The 22,785-nt window shown below is 30.5% G+C and overlaps 1 protein-coding gene across 1 annotated transcript in view; it reads right to left on the bottom strand.

Annotated features, from left to right (window-relative positions):
- The window catches only part of UNC9 (Innexin unc-9), a gene marked incomplete at its 3' end in the record, with an annotated part of 73,611 nt that extends 52,484 nt beyond the window's left edge, over nt 1-21,127 (bottom strand). The window contains exon 1 of the mRNA XM_035731441.2: nt 19,853-21,127. Within this exon, the coding sequence (XP_035586876.1) occupies nt 19,853-20,003 (151 nt within the window). The 5' untranslated portion in view covers nt 20,004-21,127. The remainder of the gene's footprint in view (nt 1-19,852) is intronic.
- Between the last annotated feature and the right edge of the window lie 1,658 nt (nt 21,128-22,785).

Raw genomic sequence — 22,785 nt, forward strand, 5'->3', positions numbered from 1 at the left:
TTCACTTCAGACTAAATATGTTCTGATAATTTCACTCATATATATATATATATATATATATATATATATTGGTGAACAGATTAATCAACTGTTTATGTTCGGTTGTACAGATATTTAGAGCATTTTAGTAAAAACAGCTTATGAATTACTTTACAGTACATATACATATACATCTTAATTTAGATTTTGTACATATATATATATGTACTTCCATGTACTTAAACAGCAGAATATTGAAAATATACAGTACGTACTGCAGTACTATTCTATGGGATGATAAAAATTATAAATGAAAAGGAAATTAATGAAAAACAATTAATTATTCATTATATTCTCTTATATATATATATGATGAAGCTGTCTGACTTTCTATATATGTATACCAGTGTATACTGATCATAATTACAATACCAGTATTCATCATTTTAACTATCTGCATATAATCATTATTCCAAATGTAGTAAACAAGTGAGAGATTTCCGTTGTTAGGGTTATTTACATAGAACTACAAGACCAGTTTAATATGGTTGAATTTCTAATGATTTGAACTGTGAAGCTGTTGGGCATTTAATTAAATATATATATATATATAGTTTAAATATAGACAATATTTAACCAGTTATTGATACCTAAACCCAACTGGAAATTTCAATACATAATCTATAGTTTCGAATTTCGAGAAACACACGAAATTCAAAAGTTAACTTCACTGATTGAATATCCAGCTAATAATCGTGGTTTAACAAAAAATTCAGAATCTCGATAACTCAATTCTTTGATAATCAATTAAAGCATCGAGATAACAATTTTGAGACTTACATAGATTTAATACAAGAATAAGAATAAATACATGAGTGTAACATAAAGAATAGTTTGTTTATTTATTAGAACATTGATGATTATTTTCGATGGTGAATATATAGTGATCCGAATTAATTATTTACATAAATACAGCTGTAGAATTTTTTACCAGGAATAAAATAGTCTGTTTTTATTTATTTAACATATGCATACAATTTAATCTGTGGAAAATATTCATTCACCTGTAAGAAACAAAATCATAATATATAGATAGAGACATATTCTATTTGTCTAATGTTGTTGTTTTTTTGCTAAGATTACAGTCGATACAAACTTAATTAAATGGAAAATTAGTTTTAATAGGGTTTAATAACTATGATGAATATATAATTTTAAAAGACCAGATTCTTTTCATCTTCTAGCAAGTGATTAAAAAAAGTATAACACTTTATTGGTAGATATCAAATCTTTATCTAAGTTTTCAATTGACTAATGAAAACATCGAAATTTCTCATAACTAACATAGTTTAAAGTATTGAAAACTGATATTTAGTGAATAAATGCTTCTAGTTCTATGAAATTAATCTTTGATAATCAATTAGTACACTTAGTACTATGTTTTTCATTGACAAGTTACTCCTTAGATCTGACTACAATATAGGATAGAACATTTTGTTTTCATCTATTTAATCCAAAATACATATTTTGACAACATAACGGCATGATGATGTACATCTATGTCTTGCATTATCATAATAAATAGTATTCTAAATTTTCAATCATATTAATACTTTTTATGATACACTATAATATGATTTATTTATTATTAAATCTTTTTCTTAGTACATTAATTGCCAATTGAATGTTGTTCTGGGCATCCAAAAAATATTCATAAAATTTTATGATTATATCTATGTACAAAAATCAACTATGAAGGTATTGATTTCTTCTTTTTTTTTCAAACGAATCAATAAAAAATGGCGATATATTCGATTTTATATCTAACTGTCAACTGATTCAATATTATTACTGATTGTTGACTTTTGGATAAGGTGTGAAAAATTCACTTTAGTTATCTATTCTATATTTGTATAATAGAATGAATGAAAATCAATGCTTAATAATAATAATGCCAATAATAATAATAATTATTATTATTATTGTTCTTAATGGCTTTATTCAATATTATATTTTTGGAACAATATAGAATTCTCAGCACAGGGTATCTCATCAATTTTCTTACACGAAAAAAAACAGAAACGAAGACAAAAAGAGAAAAAAAGGTTTAAAAAATCTGAAAAACTGTACAACTTTTCAAATTAGAGACATGTTGAGAATGTAGGTTATTGACTAGGTTAACTCTAAGAACCTGTTCGTCATAGAGTATATATGCTAGGTAAGGTATTATAGAACTTTTATACTTTTGCTTGCATGCATGGATTTTAATGTAATTACATCTCGGTCTACCAGAAGATATACAAGGAGAAAAATATGAGTGAAGGGGGTAGTTAGTATCTGATAAGATAACACCTGCCAGGAGTTTGCATGACTTTAGATGTCTATCCACAACCATATTAATCATGACCTTGAAAGATTCACCACACACCTTGCTAACTGCCTTCAGCACTCTCCGCAATACAGAAAAGTTTTTTCTCAAAAGCCTAGGAAAGAATAATGGGGAACAGCAGACAATAATAGGTAATATGTAGGAATTGACAAATTCAAGAGTAAATGACGAGTAATCCCAAGGGCATGCAGTCTCTTTATGTAGTAAGTCAGACGGAAAACCTTCTTCGATAACAATAAAACGTGAGAAGACCAAGAGAGATCAGAGGAAAAGGTAAAATCAAGATAATTGTCCTTCGACACTATGTTTATTAAAGAGTCTACAATGGCACAAGCATTATCGGATCTCAAAATGGTGCTTAGATTCCGTTCATGTCTCATGCTAAAGTTAACGGCTTGACATTTAGACGGATTAAGTATAAGACCATTACCACCAGATCAACAATCAATACGAGACAAAAACTCATTCATTTCTGTGGGATGTAAAGAAGAAGAGATAGGTATACATACAGTGAGATCATCCGCATATTTCACAAAAGTGTTTTCTGTGGAAGATGGCAGATTATGCAGAAAAAAAGGAGAAAATAAGAGGTGAAAGAACAGCTCCTTGTGGTACACCTTCATGAGACAGTAGAGACTCTAAACATTGTCCTCCAAATACAGTGTACTGTTCCCTTCCAGAGAGGTAGGAACATAGCCAGTTGGTTATTCACCTGTCAGTGTTGACGCTGATTAACTTGTTAAGTAAACGTTGTCTTGATATAGAGTCAAAAACTGAAGTATAGTCCAGTGTTTGAAAATAGAGATAACAGTAACTAAAACATAAAATCTTAATAAACATAAATGTATTGAAAGAGTTCTTTCTAACCCATGTTTTTTATTTTAAAAACGGTGATTAGACACCATTGCATGTTCTTAACGAAATGAGTTTACAACGTGGACAGATGAATAAGACTTATGTGTTGTACTATATGAAATAGTCGTTTTATTAAATTATACAAATATATGACGTTTATATTGTTTTCTGTTTAAAGGTATATTTTTCCAGTGAACAGTTATTGCATAACTTTATGTTTAATTATATATATATATATAGTAATAATCTTATTACATTTCCCCAAGGTTTGTTATAATATGCTAGACTATCAAAGTTGTGTCAGTTATTTATTAACCAACATATATGTGGAATGAAGTAAATTTGGAAATCATGTAGTCAGTTAATTTCTACGACATTTCCAGATTACTTTAGACCTTAGTAACAAGAACACCATTTATAACTTTTGTTGTCCCTAATTAGAATTTCAAGTATTTACATTTATTTAATTACCTATCTCATGAATATGGATATACAATGTACCATGTAATGAAACCATGAATTCTAAATTTTCCAATATATATTCATTAGAGTTACGTAAAAAAGTGATACAAGTTATCACTTAGATATAAATTGTATTTAAATGTTCTCAATGAATGATTTCTAAGACGAAGTGTTTACGTACACTCACGTAATGACTAACCATTATGATCTCTTACCGAAATTTATAAAGCTATCGTTTGATAAAATTCCATTGCAATTAAGAGATTATTGTTTTTCGACTCATTTACAAGAGATAACATGTTTGAATTCTTAAAGGATGTAAACATGAATTTCTCTATTACTTTACAGTATTAAACTCGGAGATTGCTCTTAAATATATAAACTTTCTTCTGATGAACTACAATAGAATTTACATATTCTATTTGTCTGTAAATTATAAAAAAAGAGGTTAGAAGCTTCAAAAAATTATTTATTTGACAATCTGAACATTTAAGTACATTCGTAACGACTATCAAGTTTTAACAGTCTGATTTTACATCTTCAAGTTCATGCTGCCAAACATAGTTTACTAGTTCATTTTCAAGTGAAGATGAACAGTTAAGATCAGAATGGAGTATTTGAAAAATGAATATAACTTTGTGGATTACCAGTGTATATTTGAAAGAGTGTTTCAGTATGCATCACTGCTAACTTGATGAAGGAATCTATGACCAGTTATCTATTTGGATACAATAAAATTAATAAATGATGGTTTAAGTAATCACCTTCGGTTAAACTGCTTGTCAACTATACTGCCAGATCACTCGATTTGAAATAAATGAGAAAACATCTAAACTTTTGAGCTATTGCTTGTAAACCGAATGTGTCAGTGCTTTACTGCTTGAAATAGGTTTATCACATTAAGTAGTATATACATACTAACAGTATGAAAAATTTAATAATCATGTTAGTAAAACAAACGTAATAAATAAAATCAGAATGTGGCCTACTTAACACAAATAATAAACATATATTCATGTAAATTACACTTTAATTAAATTTAAGCATTTACCGGCAGATATGTTTTGACCCATACCCTAAGCACTTCATAAACTTTGGATTAGTCACAATTTTATTTAAAAAAACACCCTAGTCATTTCAAAGAACAACTGTATAGTCTTTAATATTATTATTCGTTACTATATCTATAAATTTATCGAAGTTGTTTGTATTTAGAACATGATATCAAACCAGAGTAAAGTGGTAAAATGGCCTTCGCTAACTTTATCTGTGGTGTTGGAGGATTATGAGAAAGGCTAGGAATAATAGATATAGTAAACTCTAAGCAAATAGTATGATAATCGTTTGAAAGTCACGTTCGTGTTATTTCAATGTAATATGATAATTTTAACAAATAGACTTTAGCTAAATAATCAGTTGTGAAGTTTTGAGTTTTATTTACATACTGAAACCAACAAACCAATACGTTCAGGATAAGATCAGTGTTTATCGATTCCTCTGTTTAACAGCAATATCAAATGGATATTCGATAAACATTCTGATATTAGTGAAAGTTTTTATTTTCATTCCTGATCTAAAAAAAGATTACTGTTTTGTAGTATCCTTAAATTATGTAATAGAAAGTCACAAAACAGTGGTATCTCACATGATAGTGGTATTCAAAAAGGTGATATTCTATTTTTCTTGTATCTCTTACTCAATGTTTAATACAGGTTGATACAGAATGTGTACATATTACATTAGGACTTCACTGATATTTTAGTGTCGGTTGCTATGTTAAGCCCACATAACTTATTCTAGCTTCTGGACAGGCCAACATACCCATTCTTCTTTAGTCATATTTTGATCTTGATGGTTATTCCCTTATCAATCTCGACTGTTGTTATGTCAGCGTATCTGTGTGTCCTTATCTTATTCATCATATGTCTGTAACTTATCTTTGTGTTTATAAATATTGATTAACTCTTGATTAAACCAAGTTGGCTCACATGCCTTCTCCACTGCGGTTCCTTTTGTTTCGCTTCGCTATCTCTTCTTCGTTTCATTTACAGCGATTATCTGTTACGATCAGCGAGTGTACAAAATATACGTATTCAAAAATCCATTCTTGTATTTGCCTTATTCAATTCCGTTGTTCACCAATACGAGTTAAGTTGATAATTTTATACGAGGATTAACGATATCCATATTTCAATAACAATCATTCGTACGATCCAACTCGAATCAGATCCCGGACCACAAAAGTGGTGAGTTCGTCGATAACATCGTCCGATCAAATTGACGTCAAAATGAAGGGCCAGTATAATATACTTTTTTTCACTCCTTCATTAAATTTTCTTTATGCATCTAATCAGTTTATGATGAACTTATTACTTAGAATTTATCAGTGAAATTTATCATAATAAAACAATACCTAGTTTACTGTTTAATGTATATTCCTTTTTACGAAGGACTTTTAAAAAGTTATTCTGTATGAAAAAAGAATGTTTATTCTGTGATTATAGTAATTTATTTCTTAGTTTTTGTTTACGTTAATTGGAAAAAACTAATTTTTGACGAAATAACATTGACGCTTGAGTTTATGTTGTGGTGTGTACTACAGTCATAAGTAGTATTTATCATCAATCGAAAGTGAAATGCCTAGTGGCAGAAGATTAAGAAGATTGAAGGGAAGAGAACAGGCACAAAACGAAAAGACAATGAAGTCTGAGACAATCGATTGACATTTTACCAATGAAGAAGTTTCCGTATGGTTCTCAAATTTTACTAAGAGATTCTGTAATTTTGTGTTGGAATACATTCTATTGTTCCCATTGATGTTCCCATTTACTACAGTGCAATATGTTCTTATGGGGGAAAATAATAAATTAGAAATAAATACTGTAAGAATCTTTTTTTATTATTGATAATAAAAGTCATTAATAGAAGATATAATCACATTATTTAAATTAACCTATTTGTATTCAATGAAGATATAAATTCTCCTAACTGTAAGCATTTATCCAATGTAATAATTATATAAAGGGATCTATTATTTTCAGCTGTGTAGTCTAGTTTTTAAAATAACGTTTATAGCCAAGCTTTTGATTTTCCAATATACGATCTATTATTTACTAGTAAAGCGTGTTACAGGTATACGAGTAAAAGATTTCATCATAAATACTATTGTAGGTATAACAAACTAATGTCCGAGTTCATTCATTCTTTTGTGATATTTTAATCGTAGGCTTATTTCCTAAAGAAGTTTTGAGCTCAAGTGATCAGATTTTACATTGTATTCTTTTTCAAAACTTGATTGCAATAATTAATTAAGTATAAACTATAATACAGTTTATTGATATATCCTGAAAAGTTAAATGTCCTCAAATAATAAAAAGGCGGCAGATCAGTTTAATCACTTTATAAAAGTCATTTCTTTTCTACCTTATGTAATTTACAATCACTGTCGTACTGGTACGTTTTATTAATTCACTTACTAGTTTGCTTGTTCTTTTTAGAAAAAAGAAAAGTAAATTCAAAAACTATTCTAAATAGGAACTAATACAAGGTCAAAATAACTTACAAACAACACTACTTAATAAGTGTATTATAGTATATTTCTTTCCTTTACTATAATCAAACTAATTTATTTCACTTCAAGGTTAGTTATCTCTCTTTAAATTCACTAAAATAAATGAATATTATTCTTACATATAGTTAATAAGGAAATAGGCAGTTAATACAAAATCAGACTAATGTCAATGACCTTTAAGAAAGGAATATAGAAAAAGTTGTAGATATATATTTATATATAATTCACTAGTATTTTGACATTGATCTACTAAATGTATTGCATATGTCTGTAATTTTTAAACATGAATATTTTAACTACTTTCATTTATGAACGTAACAAACAAAGAAATTAGTATTTTCTTCTATTAGGAATATAATCTATAAATTTCTAGTTGGTAGTAGTGATAGTAAGAAAAAGAATATACATTATTACAAAGTAGATTTTATCATTTATAAGTGAATCTATGAGGTTTTGATAGTTTTGTGTAAAGCTATAATAATAAAGTGTACTGTTTTAGCAATATCAGTCAGTCAGTAACAACGTAGAGCTACGTACGTACATACATCAGTTCGAGTTGCCATACCACATTAGCACAGAGATGCAGTTGTCGATTCAAATCCCGTAGTGGTAGAGGTAGTAATAGTGTAGGTAGTAATCGGAAAGATTAGGGTGTGAAAATGTTATTCAAGGAATATCATCCAGTGAAATGAATTTGGAAAGAGAAAAAAGGGACATGAAGAATTCAGAAGATTAGAATTTGAGAGAACACAAAGAGTGGATGCACCTGAGCCATTGCAGACGATTTCGAACCATGTCATTCAAGGTCTCTAGACATAGGTTTCCATCGTCTCGCGGATCCCAACCAGATAGTCTACACCTACCAACATGACTCTGTCCACTTGTCAGTGACTTCATGGATTTGTGCCATGTTTTGGTCTGGCCGCCACCAACTTCCCTCCAACCTACTCCTACACCATAAAACACCGCACGTCGGGGTAGTCGGTGGTTTGGCATACGCAACGCGTGTCCCATTAATATAACAAATATGATGTTAATGTTGTTATGAGAATGAAGGATTTGTGGAGATCGTAGTGATTTTAATAGTTGAATTTATGAGTCAATTGAAACTAGACCACCATTAGAAACCTGGTAGCACTGGATAACCGTTTTGTCCTAATATTGAACTTCTCAAAAGTGGGGATCCACAGTCCCGCATTCGACAATCGAACCTAAGAGTTTCGTGAACACTTGACCCCTAGACCACTGACTCGGCGTCCAATGGTGTTAATGTCTTACTTCAATCGATCCATGAATGGTTACGTAAAACTTTATCCATTGTCTGAGGTAGGTACCTGTGTCTATCCGACACGGATTGTACTCGAGATCAGAGGTCCTGGTCTCGAGTCCTGTATGTGGGATTGTGAATGCTTACTGTTGATGAGTCCCCATACTAGGAGGAAACTGCCATCCTGTGCTTCTAAGATTTCTGTGGTGGTCTAGCTTAAATCGACTCATGAATTCAATCATTATGATGGTGTTGGTGCGCATAGGATGTAATGACATTGTAAAATTAAATTAATAAATATCCAGTGAGAAATTATTTGACATTTGTTTTAGGAACTGACCACAGTGTCAAAGAAAATTGAAGAAGGAACAAAATTATCCATATTTTAAACTGTAGTGACTTTATAAAACTAAATAATGATTATATAATAACATCAGTGATATTCCACAAACGTTCGGAAGAAACGAATTATACGGATCACGACTAATTGCTTTAATTATTGCTGGCCAACATTGAAGACAAAATGTTCCTAAATTTAGGTGTTGGTGAATTAGATTTCCATAACCAACAGATGTCAAATGATAACTAGTTAAAAGCGAGAGTTACAGTATGAGGCTGTCTGTTAATTTTTAGTTGTTATAGGTTCTTCAGTCAATTTCTATCTTTAATAAACGCTGATTTTTTTAAAAACATGATTCCCATACATTGGTTAAATTCACTTCATTAAACAAACGTACATTATCTTAAATGTAAATCTGTGTCCCTATAAATTGTAGGAGAGAAGTAAACCGCTTGGAATAAATTTAAATTATTCATTATGTTTCAAAGTTTTATAATAACTAAGTTTTGATGTTGTAACGAAACCAATTATAAATTAGTGATCCACACTATCTGTCTGTTTCTTTGGTATATTTGAACCAGCCTATGATTCATAGACGTAGTACCGATAAACTTTAATTTGTACCTCGTTCGGCTAAGTGAATCAGACTACATTTCTTCCAACAAAGTGAATGATTTTTATTAGCGTCTCAGAACAAAAAGAGCAAAAATTTATTAGAGGCGATATCTCAACAGAACTATCTTACAGAATAATTCATACAACCAAACCAATGGGACTAGAGAAACGATGAGTCGAATCTTGTACAATATATAATCTTTAGTGATTCAATAATGTAAAACTGATCTCCGCATGAGAAAATCGCAAGTCCTATCTTTCATTCTTCTATCGCCCTCTCACGTGATCTATTTGTATCCTAGTTGTTATTAGTCTCTTCTAGCATTATTTTTTAGCTGTTATGTACACTTTAAGTGAACAATTATTCCTCATATTTCAGATTCGTAAATTATTCTCATCTTCTAGTATTTCTTTAAACTTTAGATTGTGACAGTTTCTTGCGACACTTAGGCCTTATTAAGATGAATAGATTACAGTATTTAGTTCTTTATATCTCATTAAGAAAGACTTGACACACATGACATTGATCACCACCCAATGATCAGTCAATTGTGACTCGTATATCTCATTGTTAAAACAAAGCTTATGTACTGTTAAACAGACTCAATTACAAAGTAGACCGGAATACTACTGATTTCCAGTACAAAAAAGTCAATCATTTGATAAATATGCTTTGCAATTGAATAATACGTAGTAAAGCATTAAAATAAGTCGGTAAATTAAACTGAATAAAAATGTTTAAATATAGTTTAACGTGGAAAATTACCATGTTCATATAAATATAATTAGATGGTAAAATCAAAAATACCGGAAGTCCAGTTGAATAAACTGAGAAATATTAGTGACTGATATTTACCAATTGTTCTATATTTATTATTATCATTATGGTTAATAATCATAGTTGACATGATGCATCAATGAATTATTAGTACAACGTTAGCAAATGTTGATTTCATTTGGGCTACAATCTATTTATTTCATTCTACATATCACAACAGTAGTTCTTTCAAAATTTTACATTTGAAAGAACTCTTACAATGTTAAATTTATGTAACATATTTACATTAGTTTTATGGAACAATATACTCAATCAACAGGAGCGCTTATTTTGACATCGGAAAACAAAAAGAAAGACAACGAGTTTGTCATTTAAAAACAGTCACAATTTGTTTTCACAGAAATATCAATTCATTAGCTCAATAGTTAATCGAATCAATAAAACATAATATAAGGATAGTTGAATGATTATTATTACAGATCACTATAAAACTAAAGACTTTCTTTTTAAATCCATCAAAATAAATTTGTGTATTACATTTAGTTATATTTCATATAGAATATGATATATTTGTATAACAATAAAATCATATCTCTCATTATCAACTACGACATAGTTAAACCTAAAGAATATAAATGGAGTTCCGTAGGCTATTATACTCATCATTAAAGAAGCAACTATAATAAACCATGAAAATTCTGAGTACATTTGTATGAGTAATTTTAGAATAGTTTGTAATATTTATGAGCAACTCTATTAGCTATGATAATAAGTTATTAATTAAGTGTTATTTAGAACCAAAAATGACAGTAGAACTCATGTTGTTTACGTTGTATTTTATAGTGTAAAACTCATGTAATTTCTAAAAATCTCCACAAAACCCATCACCTGCTTACTAGTGACTGACTCCAGGAGACACTCCTGGTGTTCTAGTGAGAAGCCGTTACTAGTGGAGTTCAACCAGGTCTGTTGTGAGATAACAACTCACTGAAGACAATGGTGTACGGTGGCGCAATTTTGTGGATTGGTTGAAGTTAGGCATTAAAACCGTTGAATACCGGCTCAGTGGTCTAGTTGGTTAAGCACCTGGCGCGAGACTGATAGGCCCTAGGTTCGAATCCCGCGGGGTGTGGGATCGTGGATGCGCGCTGCTGAGGAGTCCCATACTAGGACGAAACGGCCGTTCAGTGCTTCCAGGTTTTCCATGATGGTCTATCTTCAATTGACTCATGATTTCAATCTGTGAAATTTCTAAAAATCTCCACAAAACCCATTCTGATGATCATATATTCATTTAAAATTTATTTACCTATTTCACTTTTAAAAATCATGATTTCATTTTTTCTTTAACATATTTTTAATGATTTTTTAACGATCGCATATTTTTTTAGTTATTTTTTAGAAGTTTAATAGTTGAATTCATGAGTCCATTGAAGCTAGATCACCATCGAAAACCTGGAAGCACTGGACTATCATTTCGTCGTAGTATGTGACTCCTCATTTGACGAAATCTCATCACGCAGTTGAAAAGCTCGCTTGGCTTATACTGACTTACGTCACCTATGGCGAAGACGAGATATCCGTCTATCAATTAACGGACGAGTATACTGCGCAGCAGTTCGTTCTGTTCTATTCTACGGCTGCGAAACGTGGCCACTAAGAGTAGAGGATATTCGTAAGCTACTAGTATTTGATCAAAGTTGTCCTAGAAATATTGCTCGCATCTGCTGAGATCATCGGGTAGGTAATAGTGAGGTTAGACGCAGGATATTAGGGAATGATGGCAAATCAATTGATGAGGTTGTGAAACTTGATCGACTGAGATGATTGGGCCACGTATTGCGTACGCCTGAACACCGACTACCACGGCACTCAATGCTAACTATTGTAGGGGATGGTTGGAAGAAAGTTAGGGGCGACCAAACCAAAACATGGCATCAGTACTTGAAGTCACTGAATTCTAGTCTTAGCCATGTTGGTAGATGCAGACTACTTTGTTGGGGTCCGCGTGATATCGTAACTGATGGTTAGAGACTCTGCGTGACATGGCATGACATGATACACACTCTTTGTCTTCACTTAAACTATGAGATTAAAATCGCTTCATATCTTTCTTTCCACGAACTAATTCTTTCTTCCTGTACCATGTCCCTATATGCAATCTTTCTTTTATATATTTCCACCACTGAATTAACCACTTCTATGAATCCGGTGTTCATCTTGTTGTGCTAATGAGGTATGACAGCTTGAACTGATGCACATATGTGCCTAGTCCCACGTGGTAGCTGACTAACTGACTGACTCATCAGTGCGCGTCCACGATCCCACCCCAAGGGATTTGAACCCACGACCTATCAGTCTCGCGCACGAAAGTTTAAGCTCTAGACCACTTCAACCAGATTTCTCTCCGATTCATACATCACAATGGATTATTCAGTTAAGCATTACATTAAAATATTACTAAATCCTATATATAAAAACCTGTTTTATATTTCAAAAATTATAATAATTAATTATTAAATAATAATATTTCATTTACTGTGGAATATTCATTTCAATGGTTAAGATCATGAGTCATATTCATTTGTCTAAAAGATTTATCTTCAAACAAGTAACATTCACACACTGCTATACCCATACTAATATATTGACGTGAACACGTATCTGTCAGATATATTGACATGTATTTCGCAAGCAACAGGAAAAAGAAAACTATTCTTGCTTACAAGTAGTTAACATGAATGTCTATAATTCGGAAAATCTTAACCTTACATTAAATTTGTTTGCTTGTTTTATTTTGATGGAAGGATATAATCAGGCTACTGTTATATGAAACTAAACAAATCTTTTATATTCATGATTATGTTTATATTTTATATTAAATAAATAAATAAATGACTAAATATCTAATTCTAATCTGACAAACTAATCTAACTGACCTTGAATAAACAAACAAACAAACAAAAATAGTTCAAATTGATGAATTGGTTTATTTGTTTAAATGTCAAAAGCTGTTAAATAAAAATAATGACTTATCACTATCAATAATAATTAAATGAAATTTCTGTTTCATTATTTTTCCCGTGTTTATATAATGTGATCACTTATAACATACCTGTGTTAATTATAGTATGTTAGTAAACAATTTACTAATTAATCAATGAATAATGAAAGTTTCGACTAATTAATTTACTAAGTATATAAAGAATCAAAGCTGAATAAGTGAACGTATAAGTCTCCATAAGGGTGTGCATTAACGACCCCATTGAAAATGTGCATCAATCTACAATATCATTTGAGTATATAATCGTTATGTTTGAATTGTGACTAGCAGTAGTATTCAGGACAGGATAATGTTGCGGTAGTCCATTAGGTTAGGTATATACCATTAGAAACTGATCAGTTGCTGTTCTTTATATCAATAAAGGGAAAATCTAAAACTCTATATATATTCAGCAAATGTTTTACCTATATATAAAATTCAAGTCATCAGGTTTATACGTTTCTTGGGGTTGAAAGCACTTAACAACTTTCTTGTCATGGTACGGATCATATTTAGAATACTCACTTATAATTATAAGAGGGATTGAAGGCATAATATTTAGATCTTGTAAAATGTTGATTACCTTGAAATCACCATGTCAATTAGTTTGCACATACATTTGTCACTTCTGATCAATTAACATTGGGTAAACCAATCGATTGATTCAGAAGATAAACACTTATCAAAGTGTTATGAAAGAATAATATTGAAGTACGTTCAAATGAATCGACCTAATATAACTTAAAATATATAAAGATTTTGTTTTATTTCTAGGTTTTTAACACAAAATAGAACCTGAAGCTAAGCAGGCTTTTGGAATATATACTGTACATTTTGCTAGGGAGTTTAAATAAAGCATTTTGATCTAACAACCAGTTGGTATTAAAGTTAATCAAAGTATATGAGAAAATTATTTGATTTTATATGCTCTAATAGGAATAATAGTTTAGATACGACTTTTTACAACCATTCAATCAACTAATTGGCCGAAACTTTTGGTGAATCACATATTTTTTTGTAATCCATATATCAATCGTTCATGGTCTCAAAGAGTTGTGTTGATTGATCAAAATCATTCTGCAACCGATATATTACACAGATCAGTGTGTACTATTAAACATAAGAAATTAACTTTTCCTAAGATAATGATATTTAGTCACTGTGGCTACTGAGCAGTCCCATAGTGGGTAGAAACGACTTCCCAGTGATTTCAGTGGTGGTTTAACATTGATCAGTTCATGATCTGAAAAAGCTAAATTTCTAAAACCATATACTGGTAATTTTTAGTTTATTTGTTTAACTATCCAATACCACTTCATTTTTATAGACTTCTACATTCGATACTTGGATTTGTTGACTATAATCCTCGACAAAACTACTAATAAATACAATTGCTAAGCTTAAGTAAATGATATTGTCCATAAGGAAATTTTCTTCGCTGAAACATCTTCATTCTCCTATCGTTGCTACAGCAATTTTAATTGCTTCATGATAAACCCTCTGTTATTACAGCGTAATAAGATATTTTAAATAATGTACATCAAATAACAGCAAAACATTCAAAAAAATGTAAAGATTGACTTTTTGTGGAGACTGTAGTAATTTAGTTGTTGAATTCATGAGTCGCTTTAAGCTAGACCATCATGGAAAACCTGAAAGCACTGGACGGCCGTTTCTTTCTTATCATTGCGTATCCACGATCTTGCACACGTGATCCGAATCCAGGCACATCGGTCTCGCGTGCGAACGCTTTACCTCTAGACCAGTGTTTCCAGGCTTCCCACGGTGGTCTAGCTTTAATCAACTATCAAGGGACGGCCTGCTTGATCATCTGGGCTACCTGTTCCTGCCATCTTGGTATTTCAACAAGTTATCTATTTTTGTTTGTTTTAATATATCACTATGTTTATTAATCTCATAACCTATTCTGCTGCGTTTCTGAAAAGTGTACAGCCTTTCGTTGTCAAAGTTACAAGAAGCTCAATAAGAGACAATGTGGTTGCTGGCAATATACAGCGAAAAGAATGCACATTATTCAGATGTTCATTTACTGAAATGCTAACATCTAACTGGCGATCACTCATTTATCGACAGGACCGACCAAGAAGAAAGAAACGGAAACTTGTTGAAATAATTTACGCTGAGAATTCTATATTGTACCAAAAATATAATACTGAATAAAGCTGATAATAATAATAATAATAATAACTCATGAACTCAACCATTACATTACTAAAATCTCCCCAAAAACCCTCAATTATTATTAATGGCTTTATTCGATATTATATTTTGGCACAATCTAGAATCCTCATCACAAAATAATAATCATCATGTGCTCACTAGTGACTTGCTTCAAGAGGTATTTCCTGGAGTTCTATTGAGAAGCTTTGACCAGTGGAGTTCAACCGTGTCTGTTATGAGACAGTTACTCTCTGGAAATAATAGTTGGACGGTGGCGCGATTTCGTGGATTGGTTGAAGTTACATATTAACACCATTGGATGCGGAGTCAGTAGTCTAGAAGTTAATTGTTCACGATTGAGACCTAAGGACCTGGGTTCGATTCCCAAGTGCAGGACCGTGGATGCCCACTGTTGAGGAGTCTCATATTAGAACGAAAGGGCCATTTAGTGTTTTCAGGTTTTCCGAGAATGAAAAACACTTCAGCAATGCACATTTGCCAGCTTTCCTTCTGATGTAAATTACTGATAAAATTTATCGGTAATTTGAACAAAAATCCTTATTCAACTACTCAAGCATGTATTGAAAAAGTGAAATAATATCTTCCTTTATTATTTTCTTATTTGTAGACTAACGAAATAAAATAACTACATTTGTGAGCGTTCTGATGGAAGAATTATTCTCTATTGAGAATTATCAGACTCACTGAACTAAATTTGTAGTAATCATACAGTGTATCTAATGCATTGTGGCTATTTGTATGCAAGTTATTATCTATAAACTCTAATTGGTTAAGTTCAAATACCACCATCTACAGTAACTTCCCAGCTAATCTGAACCACCTTGTTTTAATATTATTTATATGACCAAGGAAGTCTCCTTTTGACTGGTTTGACGGTCTGTACTTCTACCTGTGAAGCGTTTAAATTATGGACGGCAAATATTATAACAATAAGCATTTGGTTGAAATATTCTTCAAATTCAATACTGAAACAATAATATTGTAATCCGATGTTATTTTGTTTATAACTTTTATCATGATAGCCGGTTGTTGTTCATTTTATCAACCTCTACTAACGCTTGTATATTCTCAACATTAGCCTTATGTAAAAGTTTTAGCGTACTTTAATTAAGGTCAACAAAACATCGTAAGATATTCATTTCGTCCTGCTCAAATTTCATCAGATGGATGTACTTGTAAATATTGAAACTGTTAGAAACAAGGAACTAAAATTTAATTATTTACCTTTCCTTTATGCAGTAATCACGAATACTATTTAGAGTTTATGATGGGTATTAGAAAAGTTTGTTATCGTTTTGTTTTAACTCAAAAACTATTTTTCAATGTCTTCTTATATGATGGAATATTGCAAATATAGTTTGTCAGTGTTTTAAAAAATTAATATCATTTTTATAAGTAGCGATTCAGAACTGAAAAAAAACTCTCGTTAGACAAAAATATCCTGTTGTTTTGATAAATCTACTAACAGTCTATAATACACACATTCATTTATAATCTATATTATATTGAAATGGTTTTAATTTAAACAAAAATGTTAACTGATACCAAAACTGACAGAGTTATCTGCACATTTACCCCTAGGTACATGTTTAGTGGAAATTTCAAATAATAATATTATATATCAAACAGACTTTATAGATACCTGCTGTTTCTATTCTACTTTCTATAAATTAAAAGTACTTCTTTTACCTAAAAATGTATTTAGAAATTAAGAAACATCAAATTGTCCATGGGTTACGTGCTTGATTCAAATTGAGCCTACTTAGAGCATGATATGAAACTGCATACACGTATAATTTTTTTGCATTTTTTTTAATATACATTCCGTAATAATTTGCTAAGCAGATTTAGATTGACTGTTCATGTGTCAATGAATTAACCAAATAAGGTAAATCTTAAGTAATCGATAAATTCACCGTAGGTTACTTAGTACTAACACGTGATTAGGCAAAACTTGACAGTCTGGTAAATCATGAATTAGTTTAATCCGTTTATTTAGTATTATTTTCATAGTATACACTAGATAAAACACGTAATCCAGTGAGGATAAATAATGATACTACTACTAATAATAATACTAATACTAAAAACAATAATGAAGCTAATGGAAGGATGAGCTTAACAGATTGACAGATGAAATATTTAGGTATTCCATAGCTTTTAAAACTTTACATTTTATTTGATTATATAATCTGTGAATGGATGAGTGTAAGTCAAGCTGGGAATTCAGTAGTAGTTAGATTTACAGACATACATATCAATTTCACATATTTTCGTATTACTGCATTCACTAACCACAGCATTCAAATGAATACTATCAAACTAATTTAATATTGTAATAATTAGTTAAGACTGAAAGAGATAAATAGGTTATGTGTCGTTTTGCATTTTATCTCCTAATACTCGAACATTTAGTTTCTTTGATAATAGAACATCAAACGTATGATTATACCTGATTTAAAACTGACAAGTTAGTTTCATTAGCATTATGTTTAAAGATTGTAAACTGTCAGAAATAATGAATAATCTAATAAATATATTTCCTTCGATCAAACGTATGCGTTTTAAACAAAAATATTCTAACACTGTACCATTCTAACTAAATTTCTGGTCTATCACTTGATTCAGTTGTTTTGAATAAACTTGTTATGATAAATACTTGTGATACAATAAGTCATAAACAACATAGAATCCTGAAAAAAAACAAGGAAGAGAAAAATATGGAAAATAAAAATCAAGAACTATTATTCATACTAACGATATGAATAGAGGTGAATACTAAATATATCTATCCTAGTGAGATCAAAACGTTGAACTTAAATGTGATTGCGTTCTGATGCACTATTTTTGTCTGTTGACGTGAAGAAAGTTATCGTAAACATTATCACTAAAAATTCTCAGAAGACTGTAGTTGTCACTGATTCAAATGAAAGTATATCCTTAGCGTACTTCGCCTAATAAAAATGAAAGAGTCAGTCGGTCCTTACTATATCATGCAAAGAAACTGTTGCATTTTAGAGCTTATTCATTGAAAACGTTAATGGAAGCGTGCAAAAAGAAATGTTGTACTAAACACCTCTCAACGTCACCAGCATTGACAATAGTGAGCTATAAGATTTCACTCAATAGCTTCCGAGTAAAGAGACTCCTTCTAGACATTAACTGTGATAAACGCTGTAGCAGGAAATCTTGAATAATTGGATCGAATAATGCAGACAACTTAAGAAGTAATTTATGTTTGGTGTTGCAGAACATTTTGAATAGCAAGATATATATTCAGCACATTCAAGACCTGGTCATAAACTAGCCTATCTTCCTTGAATTCGCTATTCTAACTCCTCATTTAGGTCTCGGATGGCTTTGAAAGCTAATATTGTGGGCACCATACTAGTCTAAGAAGTCCATCTTAAGTAGTCGCAAGCCTATTACAGTCAAGACCGATCAAATGCTTTCTTATTCTCTAATGTTATTTATTATTGTTTGTAAAGTTAACAGGTTTTGTGGTAGCTTCTGTTGATCTGGTAAGCTCAGGACGAACCAGTCAGTGCATAACTATGCTTTCGCTCGAAAAATTACAATACTACAGACCAGTAAGAAACCCAGATTAATCTTAGACTTTTTGGTTTGATATCATGGAATAATTAATTTCAACTTTAGTTTCGAAGTGGACTGACGAACTGAGGTAGATGAACCAAAATATCACATAATCTTAATGAACTTTATAAGTTTATATAATAGAATCTCTTATCTTTTTGATGACGAAAGTTATTCATTAGCACAATATTAATTATCACTGTATAACACACATTAAAACTAAACTCTTGGAATATTTTGTTTACAGGTAGTTGAAAGTATTTGACAAGAAACGTTTAGACCTACATTTCATCATGGTTGACACTTGTCAGTAAAATGTACCTGCCGTAATCTAGAAGCAGGTTATTAACCCTATTAAAATAAATTAATATCCTCCAGTTTCGTAATCTAAGACGGCACTACTATGCATTACCGGTAACTAAAGGTCCGTGCTGACTACCTATCAACCAATGTAGTTTGTAATACATTTAGATTGGAAGATAAATTTGTTTCGAAAGAATTCTCTCGTTTACTTAATATTCATTTAATAAATTATGAGTGTATTCCTTTGAAACGGAACATGTTCAAGTCATGTCTGATACAGTGAAATCAGAAATTAATATGTTTTAGTCAGAAAACCCACCTTAGTCGTGTTGAAAATAATATAATAAATGAATTTATAAAATTTTAAAAATGATTATTAAGAAATCCAGTCTCAAAAATCACAATCATTTGATTAACATCTACATTTAAATAAAATTTTCTCTAGTTAACTTACCAACATACTGTCTTACTCCAATAACAGCTATAAAAATAATCAACAATCCACCAGTAAATTGATAATTTAATTGATCCACAAAATCAACTCCATCACCTCCGTATGGAGTTTCAAATACTTTACCAATTCGTAATACAGTATCCGGATTCATATGATGAATAAATTAAAATATATTAAATTATGTTAACATGACAATTAAAAAGAAACTATTCATACAAATTGTTTATACACAAATCAAATATGATAAAGTTTTAATTGTTATAAATAAATGAAACTAATATCCTTTGATTTTGTTTTGTTTCCCTTAAATAATATTCATAATCATAATCATAATGTTTCTAAAAAGGTGGTCCAATAATTTCCATACTCCTAAGTTTCTGTTGTTTTCTTTGTTTAAATTGTATAATGGAATAGACTGTTAATAATAAGAAGATAAATGAAAATTTTTGAAACATTTCAATTCTAAATAAAACAGCCTATTGATATATACATAATAGCACATAATAATAATATTATTAATAATAATAATAATAATGGGTAATCTTTCTAATAAACTATATACTAGAAGAATTTTTTCTAGAAAAAAAAGAACAAAAAAGAAATGATGATTTATTTGGTTCAATGTGTTCAATGGGAAATTATTTTAAATTTTATTCTTTAAAATTCATTCTTTTAATAAAAAAAATAATAAATAATTGGGATTTTTTTCTTCATTATTTAAAATGAATTTTCAAGGAGCGGTATAATAATAAATTGAATCATTGAAATAGATAGATATGTGAATAGATCAATATGCATACTCTTTATTTCTAAGTAGAAATTATAATATGAATATCATTTTGTTCTATTATAAAATGAATGAGCAATATATTCATTGTATATATAAATTGTAATGATTTATTTTGATGATGAATTGATGTATTAAGTGTATTTATTCAATGAATTGTCCCAGATTAATAATACTTACAAGTTGAACAGTGTAGTACCTTCTTCTAATATATATACATAGATATGCTTACATATATATAGTCATTATAGGTAAGCATTTATTGGAAGAAAATTGTTTTTTTAAAAATGACATTATAGAAATATTAGTCATTTGAATGATATACATATGTATGTATATACCTATTGATATGGATACAATTTTATTGTGATTTAGATTAAGCAACAGTGATAGTATTGTACACGTTTAGAATGAATGAATCTTCGTTTTTTTTTTATATATTTGTTAAGTATACCAATTAAATAGGTTATGCTCTCTGTTATCTGTGCAAAATTTTTCGTAGTAAGATTTAATATATATGTATATATATATTGACAACATTGTCAACGACAACCAGAACAAGAAGAAGAGAAGGAAGAAAGAGGAGTACAATTAGAAAGAAAAAGACAAACAACAGTAGAAAAAAGTACGGGTAGGTGGGATGAACAGAAGGAAGAAGTGAAAACATATAGTTAACCACCAATATTAAACTAACCAATCAATTAACTAATACTAGCTTATAATTTACTAACAAATAAAAATCAGTGCATATCGATAGACTTGAAAACACCTTTATGAATAGAAAAAATAAGTATTAACCGCACAGTATCACTTCTACTGACCGATAACTTTTACTGTAATGCGAGAGAGAGAGAGAAGAAATAAAAGAGAAACACAGAGAGTGAGAAAACGAGAGAAATTTTAGCCTGTTTATCTTCAATCCTATAAAGCTGAATATTTGCTTCACATAAACACACATCTGTAATTCTTTTGAATATTATACTATTCCTATTTGTCTCTATTACGCTTTGGGTTCATATGTAAATATGACGTCACATGATCGAAGACTGACAGACACAAAATGTATGGGCAGTTACAATTTGTAGCTTGTTATACAACAGTACAGACAAATTGTACTAGTATACATACATCCATTTATTTGACTACTAATATAGTATTTAAACAAGTCACTATATATTCATGTATATTTAGTAAATCCTAGAAGCAGTTTCCTAGTTTTATTTCCCAAATAATAGAGTGTTATATTGTTTCACTCTATTAGCATTCATTTTGACAAATGTAAAGTTATCAAAAAGTAAGAAAGATTGAAAGTAAATAGTACTATATCAATTGTCCATTTATTTTTCATGAAACACAATTATCATTGACAATTACTTAAGTACAGCAAACTTACAAATTTTTCATTACATTATTAGTAGAATGATAAATCAACAGAAATATAGTACATTACTGTAAATTGTTTGAAAAATAAAGCTTTCAACCCATGTCAAAAGTTAAATAAAATATCATGAATTAAAAGGAATTAAAATTGAGGTGCTTAATATTGAACAAGCTTTGAAACATAAAAGAGATCATCGAATTCAAAACTGATCTAAGTTAGATAACTCTTGAAAACCAGATGTGATCATTTATGATGCCATGAAAAGGAATCGAGTCCATCATCTTCAGTCTCACGCACGAATGCTTGTCATCCAGACTACTGAGTCAGCATCCAATGGTGCACAAGCCTAACATCAATCAATGTACGATAGTGAGCGATCTCACTGGTCACGAACATTATTGTGACGAAGTTCAACGATCTCTGGAAATTATCATGCATTCACTTGTGACTAGCTTCGAGAAGAAATTTCCAGAGTTCTGTTGAGAAGCCATGACCAGTAGAGCTAATCCGTGTCGGATGTGAGGCAGTTACTCACTGAAGACAATGAAAGATTGTCACTCACTATCGTACCTTGATTGAAGTTAGGCTTGTACACCACTGGATGGTAACTCAGTAGTCTGGATGACAAGTATTCACGCGCCATACCGAAGGTAGTGGACTCGAATTTTTTGCACGGGATCATAGATGCGGATATCTATGGAGTCCCTTGCAAGAACGAATCGGTCGTACAGTACTTTCAGGTTTTCAATAGTTGTTTGACTTAAA

This window comes from Schistosoma haematobium, chromosome 1, assembly GCF_000699445.3.
Source record: "Schistosoma haematobium chromosome 1, whole genome shotgun sequence".
In the NCBI taxonomy this organism is placed as follows: Eukaryota; Metazoa; Platyhelminthes; class Trematoda; order Strigeidida; family Schistosomatidae; genus Schistosoma; species Schistosoma haematobium.